Source organism: Protopterus annectens, chromosome 4.part1, assembly GCF_019279795.1.
Source record: "Protopterus annectens isolate FY-2018-M chromosome 4.part1, PAN1.0, whole genome shotgun sequence".
In the NCBI taxonomy this organism is placed as follows: domain Eukaryota; kingdom Metazoa; phylum Chordata; order Ceratodontiformes; family Protopteridae; genus Protopterus; species Protopterus annectens.
The window spans coordinates 100,054,304-100,064,953 of NC_056734.1; the positions used below are offsets into that span (position 1 = coordinate 100,054,304).

General features: G+C 39.3%; 1 protein-coding gene across 1 annotated transcript in view; it reads right to left on the reverse strand.

Moving 5' to 3' along the window:
* The window catches only part of SLC25A36 (solute carrier family 25 member 36), a 950,543-nt gene extending 940,789 nt beyond the window's left edge, over positions 1 to 9,754 (reverse strand). Inside the window, exon 1 of the mRNA XM_044070004.1 lies at positions 9,334 to 9,754. Coding sequence (XP_043925939.1) covers positions 9,334 to 9,374 — 41 coding nt within the window. The 5' untranslated portion in view covers positions 9,375 to 9,754. The remainder of the gene's footprint in view (positions 1 to 9,333) is intronic.
* Between the last annotated feature and the right edge of the window lie 896 nt (positions 9,755 to 10,650).

Consider the following 10,650-nt stretch of genomic DNA (forward strand, 5'->3'; position numbering starts at 1 on the left):
TGAAACAGGAGACCGAAGAGAAATATTAATGTTTTGAAGGACACTAAGGGACAAAATAAGTAAAGTTACTAAAACATTTCATTATATAAACTGTAGGTTACATTATAAAACAGTTCTGTAGAGTATGCAGAGGTATTTTAAATGAGACAGAGGGAGTTTTAACAGTGACTGGTGCATGCTAGTATCAAGGAAGAAATAACTTTCTCTTAGTTGTAATGACTTCATCCTTTACACTGTAACAAGGTAATAAAGGATGGAAAGTAAATATAATGCTGTGATATTGGGTCGCTGGAGATGTAATCGTATGGACCATGTTACATCCCCATTAGCATATGCTTTTAGATGAAAAATGTAGGTGAACAGAAATCTAAAAGTGATATTTAACATTAAAAAAACATGCCAGGGTGGACAATCAGCAAAATATCACTGGAAAGGAAAAGGGAATTGCAAGACAGGCTTAACATTGACAGAAAAGGGAAAACATATTTGTAGCTATTAAGAGGACACTAGCAGGGGAGGAGGATTACATTGGCATGCAAGTATATTCTATCTAAAACTGCCGTTACAGAGTTTAGGTGAATTCTGGAAGAAACAATCAGCTTTCAGCAGAGATTACGTATGGGTGAAGAATGGAACTTGATTTGTACTGGTGAGGAAGCATCACTGGACCTAAAAGGGAAATAACAAAAGAGAGTAGACTGCTAAACAAACATATGAAGACCATTTGGTATGGAATATGTGGAAGGAGAGCTGCATAAAATGATAACTTTCTCCCGGGTGCTTTTTGAGGAGTAAACCTTGCATAGTTGTTTCTACCTTGCATAGTTGTTTCTATCTTAAAGGTATGCAACAGCCACAGTTTAGTATTTTGGTGTAAGAGCACCTAGGACACAAGTTGACCTTTCAGTGACATAAAACCATTTTAGACACTGCAGGCACAGTGGTGAGCTCTGCCAGCAAGGAGGGAATTTTGTGCTGAGTAAAGGTATTCACTGCCTTGGCTGCAACTTCCATTTGCGGGGGGGGGGGGGGGGTTCTCAAATCCTGCTCAGCTTGTCTGCTATATCCTTCAGCCCCGATGGAATGTAAATAACTTTGGAGGAGCAGTTTGTGCAGAGTTGCTAGCTGACAAGCTACCATAACTATTCTGCAAAGGGGTAAAATTTGGCTTCCCTGTGTTTGCTTATGTAGCACATTACTTATAGGTTCATAGGTAGGTACTAGGCTATCGGCCCAAGGACCTACATAAGCCTAGCCAGCAAGGTACCATAGCTTACGCCACCCAAGAAAGTTATTTTCCTGTGCCACTGTCCAGCAGAGATACAGAAGTGATCCCCGGGGTGTATTTCCTATTTCCCATCCACTCATCAAGATTTTACTTGAAGAGTGCTAATGAAGAACTTTGCCATAGATGGGTATCTTGTTCCAGAGTATAGGAAGTCTCTGGGACAGGAATCTATCCCTCCAGCGTGTCCTGTTTATTGTGGTGACCAAGGTTTAGGTCCCTAGAGCGTGTAGCTTGGAGGGATTGGGATTTCTTTAGGTGTAGCATGTCCAACAACTCTGGGTTTGACACAGCTTTATATGTTAGGCAGAGATCACCTCGGCGTAGGCGATATGCTATGGAGTAAAGCTGGAGTTTTTTGAGGCGGTCAGTGTGTTGTTTTCTGTGATTAATAGTAGAGGTCTTGGAAAGTATTATTTATTAGGGCCATTGTTCCTTTGATATTTATGTTTTTAATATAGGAGTGGGTGTGGTGGAGTCCAAACTGATTTGAAGAACCACTGAATTCTCCTCATGTGTAGTCTGATCAAAGGAATAATTAGAATTGTAGAAGCCATGAAGACTAGGATCCAGATACATTTCCTGGCAAATGCCAGGGATTGGTAGGAAAACATCAGAAACTTTTCCTTGTAAAACCTCACTTTGTTCTGGGGAAGAAAAGCCATGGTGTGGGTCTGGAGAATCCTGCTTCTCATTCAAGTCTACAGCGCCTTTTTGTATTCATGGTGTGGGTCTGGAGAATCCTGCTTCTCATTCAAGTCTACAGCGCCTTTTTGTATTCTTCCAGTGAGCACCATAGCTCCTTATGGCGTCCAGACAGTGTTTGGGTCACCGATTAACGTCCCCTTATTCATATTTTCATAACCAAGAGACCTACATGCTATTTAGAGGAATGGTGTGAAATGTCCTGGTGGGAAGAATGAAAAGTACATTATCAAAGTGCAATTACAGTACACTATACTGGAAATATTGGTAGCTATTTACTAGTAATTATGAAAATATGAAATACTTTTATATGTACTTAATATATTTCTAAAACGGGGTGACTTGCATACTACTGAATGGCATCATATGAAATCTTAGATGATGTTGAAAACGGTTATTGATATTTGGACTCCAAACTGCACCCCAGAGATATGCAGAGTTATTTATATTGTTCTGCACCCCAGAGATATGCAGAGTTATTTATATTGTTCAATATACATGTAAACACAATTCTTCACATTTCTGCAAATATCTCAGTAATCATGCACATAGAAAGGAACTTTCTGCTGTCATGTGAAAGCTTATGTCTAACTATCAAATTTAAGTTGACAACATGCATTTAGGTTTTACAGTTTCCAAGATAAGATCAGTTGTTTGTGAAACATTAGAGAAAAATATCACTTTGAGCTGTATGCATAATAATATGCAACACGGATGTAAAAACTATCACAGTGATGACAATTAGCAATGCAATAAAGACTCTAAGGAAAAAATTGGTACTGTTTTAATAGCTTTGATTGTTCACATAATAATTATTTACATTTATTTGTGTTGTTTTCCCCAGAAAATACATGGACTACAAAGGTGTGTGCGGGCTGCAAGAGGTGTGACATTCCACATCACACAGGACTTTAACGAGCTATAATGTGTTAGACTTCCCGAGGGCAGGTGGCTGGCTGACTATCAGACAAACTGATGAAGGTTAGCGAAATAGGAGGTACAGCAGCAGGTTGAGGAAAATTCATACGTAACAAATCATATTTCTTTTTGATTCTTTTTGACATAGTTTCAGAAAAAGACAGCTCTTCAGGTGAAGAATCTGAAGAAAAACTTTCCTCAGAGTCAAATTTTGCAGAGATCATCTGCTCCCTCCTCTGATGCAGACAAGTGTGTCTTCATGCCCTAAGATGACATGCCTTATCCTCAGTCCGTAGTGGTTTGGCAATACCACAGCGACTGTAAGAAACTTGACTTGTGGTTCAAGGATCCTAATATGGCTGCAGCAGAGTGACTCACTGGCAACTGAGATGAAGGGGAAACAGAGGTCAATACTGAAACCTCCTAACTTTTCACTTCTTGCACATCTGTGAGGGAATGAATGAAGAGCCAGAGCCCAGGTCCATGTCTCTACTAAAAAGAATGCTTGAAAAGTAGCTAGCAAAGCATGGAATACTGTTCTTCCCTCCTAAATAAAATTTCAAAGTTGGAGGTAAAATTTCAAGAGACAACCACCCAAAACATTCGCCTTCACCTTCCAGCAACATATTTTAACAAAAAATTCAAACTTCTCATCACAAAGGTTGATACAATGGAAGGTATTCCCCAATAGGGTACTTATCTGCCCAACTGCTGACAATCTGCCCAACTCTAAAGAACAGCCTGCTGACAAGTCCACAAAAAAGAGCCCTCTTCCACAGCAACAAAGTTCTGAAACTTTGACAGCTAAAGCCTTAGAATATGGACTGTTGACTACTCCTTGGCAGTTTACATCTTATATAGCTTAGGCTACTGCAACAGTGAAGTAATGGATGACCACATACATACGAGTTACCTTGGCACTGTAAAGCCCAATGTACAAGCTTAATTTGCCAAGGGATTTTGAATAAGATTTTCTTAAAAAAAAAAAAAACAAAGATGATTCTGGAAGAATGGAGTGGAGATTGATATGAATACAAGCAGGCTGTTTCATGTGTAGATATACAACCTCTATGGGGACGCTTATCTGGTTCCAGGAAGTAGGCTGACTGACTCTGATTGCTGCAAATATCATAGAGATAAGCACACGTGGAATCAGCCGATACACCCATGCCTTTGCGACCTGAAGTTGAGGGGGTTAAAGGTCTAGAAGTTAAGCTGGCCATTTGGGCTACCTGCACACAGGACTTCTCAAGTGAGGACTATAACAGTGAATACTGCGATAAATACCAAGTCAGCAGCAACCTACATAAAAATATTGTGATTCAAATTCACAAGAAGTGATATTACAAGTAATAATCCAATCTAAATAAGGATGGATGGGGGAGTAAAACAGAAAACGTCATCTAGTAAACTATGTGATGGGTGACATACTGAATAATAATCCAATCTAAATAAGGATGGATGGGGGAGTAAAACAGAAAACGTCATCTAGTAAACTATGTGATGGGTGACATACTGAATTAGAAAGAGCAATGCCTGTTGGAGAACATTCATCAATGTGCTTAGGTCAAAACAAAACAAAATGTTATCAGTCCATCCCTATAGCCACTGTGAATCTTCTTTTATGCTATGCTCAACCAGAACTCACTGCCACAATCGCTTGAACGAAGCTAGGTGCATGAATGTGGGGACAACAACATGGGCTAAAACTTAATATGTCATCAACAAGGCAACTCAAAAGCCAGAACGTCTTTAAGAAAATGTTTTCAAATGCATACAGGATAAGCAATTTAAAAACTCCCTTCTCCAAGAATTCAGTACCCTTTATAAAAGATTTTGTAGGAATTCCCAAATTTGCTATGTTTGCTGTTAATATCAGCAAAACAGGAAAATCCACACTATCCTTTTTAGCACAGTCTGACATATTACCTAAAAGGGTGACACTAGATTACAGCACAGCACATGCTTTAGCAAGCATATCAACATGTATGTTAGAGCAAATTGTTCTCCAACTCAGTATTCTTAAAGGATAGTGGTAACCAGAAAAATACACTTCTTACAGTTAAATATGTGGTTTCAAGTGCCAGAATGTTGGAAAATATTTACTCACCCTTCAAAGACTGGGCAAGAGGCCAAGCTTCACTGAGGCCTATTGAATACAAATGCCAGATAAGAAAAGCAGCAGTGTGTGCAATAATGGTAACAAAAACGCAGTGTATGTTCAATAATGGTTAAAAACAAAAACAATGAATAACATCAGAGTATGCTTTCCCAGAGACCACAGAAACTTCCAAAATTCAAGGATACATTGAATAAAACATAACAATGAACCACCAACATATACTCGACACTCATAATTCCTCATGTTCAAACAGGAACTCATTACAAAAGCTTTATGAAAACTGTGAAGTTCCCACTCTGGGCCAGTAATCAAGGAGCCTGAATCCTCACCACTGACACTGGAGAGGGATGTCCACTTGGAAGAAAAAATGGATGCACCCAGTATTTCCAGATGCAGATCTCTCCATCAAGCACAATTTCCCTTAAGAGCACACTAGGAAGACACACAGCACAGGGTCTGGGTTTCACTCTCCCCAGGTCCCCAGTAAGACTCTCCACTGGAAGAGCTGTAGAGTTAAGTCCCCAGCCAAGTCCTCCACCACTCTCTCTGTGAAACCAATGTTTCTTGTACCTGCTCCAAGTAGGTGATACACATACACACACACACACACACATCTAGGAAAGGCTGGCACAGGTTTACTAGCTATGCCCCCGTCTGCCCAGCCTCCAAGGTAGTTACTGCCACCAGACACTCCCAAGCCAGTTAATCTAAGGCTCTTACAAGGGTACCCCCAAGCCAGGTACTCTTAAGGCTCTTACAAGGGTACCCAATTATACAGAGTAAATTAATATTAATATGAATGGCAGTTTGGCCAATGCAGTAAGGTTTTCATGAGTTGCCACAGAGTCACTGAACAGATATGACTACTCTCAAAGGTTAAAATATTATCTAAAGGCCCAGCCACAGAGAAAAGTTTAAATATATTTAATAATGGATAATAAAAGAACATGAAAATAATAAATATCTATTTACAATAAACACAGAGTTTTAACCACAGGAAATATTAAAACAATGTAGATAAACAGATTCACACAGATACAGAAAAACAGTACTTAACCAATCTCACTATATTTCCTGACTAATCTAAAGAGTTACTATTCCCTGGCCACTTACTAGTGCAAGGCAAGATGAATGATCCTTCTGCGTCAGGTTTTCAAAACAGAATGTCATGAGACTTCCGTCTCAACAAGTATTAAAACATTATTTTAGTGATGGATTCCAGAATGACATCACATACATCTGGTCATCTGACTCCTGCTTCCCATTCACCCACCCCCCCACTGCTAGAAACTGCTAGGATTTAGCACCTATCCATCAATAATACACACACACAGCCCAAGATCTGCTCCAGCAAGTCATAAAACCATAAAGCACTCCCACTCTTCCTACGGGAGGTAATGAGCCTATCATAGTACTTACAGACACTTCTTGGCTTCATTCAAAACTGTGAGATAACATCTTTATGGCATGGGCCCAGTAATTTAATTTCTTAATATTTTTAAAGTTTGAGATTAACCGCTTCTCTTCAGGCATTCTCTGTTAAAACATACATTTAAAATGGTTACAATAATGCATTTACATTTCTTTTTCTGTCCAGCAGGATACATTGTTGATTCATTTTTAACACAAGCAACTTTACAAATCAGTTTGATATACAAATGACATAGAATTCTTGACAAAATTCCAGGTAGCTGTGTTCGCATATATTGCACATCCACTGCCCTACGTCTCCTGGCACAGCACACCTCACATCATCACAAAAAACATTTACAGATGGATGTGTAGTTCTAAAAGTCTGTTACATAGGCACATGCCAGAAGATAGGCAGATGACAGACCTGCAGTACAACATTGTGCAGTGGTGACACAGTACAATAGGGCACTGTGTACATAGAAAATGATTCAGATTTTAACAAATAACATTCCAAAATTGAAGTTGGAGGGGAAAAAGGTGATACTAACTTCTAGTAGACATGAAACACTAATCAATTTGTGTTAACTATAAATCATGCAAGTTTCAGATTACCCTGCACCATCAATACATGACATCAGTTAACACTACATGGTCCTACTAAAACATCAAGAAATAAACACACATTTTTTTTCTATTATTTCCTTGACTGGTCACGAGACTTGGCAACACTAATGGCATTTCCGACTGGAGCTACAGCAGATCTGCATCATTTAACTCAAAGTGTGAGTCTCAGGTGATTGCTGCTCAATGAAACAGTATTTTGCATTAAGAAGCATGCAAGGAGACTCAGCTATCATGGTACTCAGTTTGCCACTACTATTTATTGAATACAGAAACCATAACTAAACAGAGCTGGTACCAAATAAAAAAAAGACAGCATTAATGCACTGTAGCAGATGAATGCAAGTCATGCCTGTATACTCATACAAAATCTTAACTCTCAACTGCTACCATTTAGGCTTGCACCCCCTATATTTATTGATCTTCCTCAAAGTCAGACTTGTTTTGATGGACATACCTTATTAATAAATAAAACGTATATAAAGATTCCTATCACTAGGTACAGAAGGGCTGTTATATGAAGACATTCTGTTGTGAAAAAATAATTAAGTGCTCCTCCTCCTGATCCAGTGACACGATTTAAAAAGCCAGTGCTTTGATTTTTAATGCTCCAATGATAAGAAGTATGGCTAGAACTGTATGCAGAGCAAGACACGCCCCCAATGTAAGTCAGTTATGCTAAAAATAAAAAAAAAAAACTATTCTGGATCAGGCAGCTAGGGGAAATACATTTGTCTTATGGTGCAATTCAGAGACAAAACGTTAAACTAGTGAAGAAATACAAGACTACATGTTGCAAGTATTGTCCCAAGTAGCATGAGATGTGGGAACAGATAACTACCATCTTAACAACCACTTGTCTGCAAGTGTGTTACATAAAACATGTCAAGTGAGATAAACTTATGAAGTGCTTAAGATGAGTCTGCTGGCAAATGTGACTTCCAAGGGCCCCAAGAAAAATGTCAATCTGGCACAGAAAACCCAGATGAGTAATAACTAACATATTCTCCTTATCTACACAGTGAAAGACACCCTTATGGAGCACTTTTCATATTTAAATATGATTAACAACACAGAAACAGGACCCCGTTATACGACGGAGATGGGCGTGTTCCGAACTGTTGTTATAAAACAACATCGAGGATATAACCGTGACAACAGGCCTGTACCTCAGAATTCAAGACCTGTCACCAAACCAGAACAGCGGGTCACCTCGTTATTCATGACATGTAAGACGTATAGAAAAAAACACAATGCTACAATGTGTACATACATACTTTAAAATTTCAAATTACATACTAAACACCACGACAGTTTGATTCTATGAATATTACCAACATCCTGCTCTACTACTGTTTTAATGTTGATCAGCTATGTTTGAGATCCTCAAGCATACCTCTCAACCTCTTAGAGAAAAAAAAAATCTGGACAAAACCTAAATGATTGGGGGGGGGGGGCAGATTTTAAATATTGCTCTTACAAAACTTAGAAAGTTGATAGAATAATAGGTTTTGCATTAGCATGAATTTTCTGAAGGATGTGGAGTCGTAAACTCAAATGTTTGTCATCATGTAACGACTTCAGTCCTCAGCTATTTGCTAGGAAGGAACAGATTTTAGGAGGTACACACCAAAACTATTTGGCAAAAATCTGGACATTCTGTGAAAATCTGTACAGTTGAGCGGTATGCTCAAGTTCACTGCTAGTAGAACTGTCTAAATGGTCTAGACAGTACAACCGTTACATGAATCGATGAACAAAACTCTACTACTACAACCTTCACTGTAACAGAAACTGAATCTTTAATTCCACAACACAGTGGTAAAAAAGTCATGACATATAGACAGTGCAGACTCCTAACATATAAAATCCGGTCCAATATTTGGTGGGGTGGAGGAGGGGAAAGACAACGAACTCAATAACCTCGCGCACATGATGCGCGAGTTTAGAGCTATGACGACGGCAAACGTCAGCCGCTCTAAGGCTTTGAGTGGAAATTTCCAACTATATCATTGGGGGGGGGGGGGGGGGGGGGGGTTGCTGTTGTGCACCCCATCCCGATTCACAAACACTGCGTAAAATCTAATCTCCACATTTCTTTCCTCCATATGGAAGCCAAAACTCAAAGACCGTTTTCGCTGTCCATCGTAGAACACTGTAAAATATAAATGTGTGCAATACTGAAGAAAGAGGCCAGGCATTAACCCGATGCATCATACGTATGCAGGTAAATAATGCACATTAATGTATTTGCAACTGTGACACTTACCCTCCAGCAAACAGATGCACCAGTGTCTCTCTCTGGCTCATTCTCTCTCATTCTTCTCCACCCCTGCAGACAAGAGGAAGCTGCAGCAGGAGTGGGGTATAGAAATCAGACAAAATATCGCTATGATGTAAATATCTTTCGTCTGCTTGCCCTGCGTTTTTATCCTGGTCTCAGTAGGCGCCTCTCTTGACCCGATCCAAGTGCTTCTTTGAAATGCCCCACCCCAAGGCCCACCTCCAATACCTAGAAGCACTTTTACTTAATGAGGATAGAATGTCAACATAAACATACAACCCAGAAATACGGACCCTTTCCTAGTGACTACAGGAATCCTATCATTCACGAAGGTATACACAACACACGCGCACTGCCGCTTTCACTTTTCTCTGACTTGGTCAGACAGGCTACTGCTTGATATGAATATTAAAATCACAGGGACATAAACAGAGATTTTTATTCGCCATTGAGTCTAATACGTCACGAAGCCGTCTCTTGTCATGCCTGCTTCACGTGATCATAGGAATCCGTTTTCAATGAAGCAAGTGGTGTGGCTTGGTTCGCAAGGACTGCATGGCTAGGAGACTATTCCATAAATGATACGTTTCATACACCTTGCACAAAGTAATGGATTACCTTTTTACACGTGCTAACCACGAAGTTATTAGATCCCAAGTCTCACGCAATAAGGGACATCTATCATTTTTAGGTATCTAAAACATTCTGTACGACTGGAAGAAAGATATTTTGCATATCGCCAGATTATATTTTAAAAATATACGTTAGTAACAATATATATAGTGATTTACAGTTCACAATCACTAGCAATCTTTGTGCCTGTGGTTCTGCAGTACCTCAGATTTGCAGTCTCAACTGTCAAGTTTTGACGTTCGTACCTCTCAACTGTCCAGATGTTTCCCTCATAATTGTGTTCTGTTTCTCCAAAAGTTGTGGTTCTCTAGCAAATCGTTTAGGACTGAAGTAAGAAAATAATGACAGAAATTTGAGTGTTAGACTTAATATCTTGCAGAAGATTCATGTTAATGCAAAACCTGTTATTCTATCAACTTTTTAAATTTGTAAGATTAATATTTTAAAACCGTCAATATTTTCGGGCATTTGTCCCCAGTTATGTATGGTTTTGTCTATTAAGAGGTTGAGAGCTATGTCTGCACAGTTACTTATCGCACAGGCGGATGTCACAAAACTAAGTGAAGTTAAGCTTGTAGGCTGTAGCCGTACAGCAGTATACGGTGCTGCACAAAGAAGTCAAGTTTCAATATGGAAGATACCAAATGCAACTTGTTTTTGCTTTGAAGA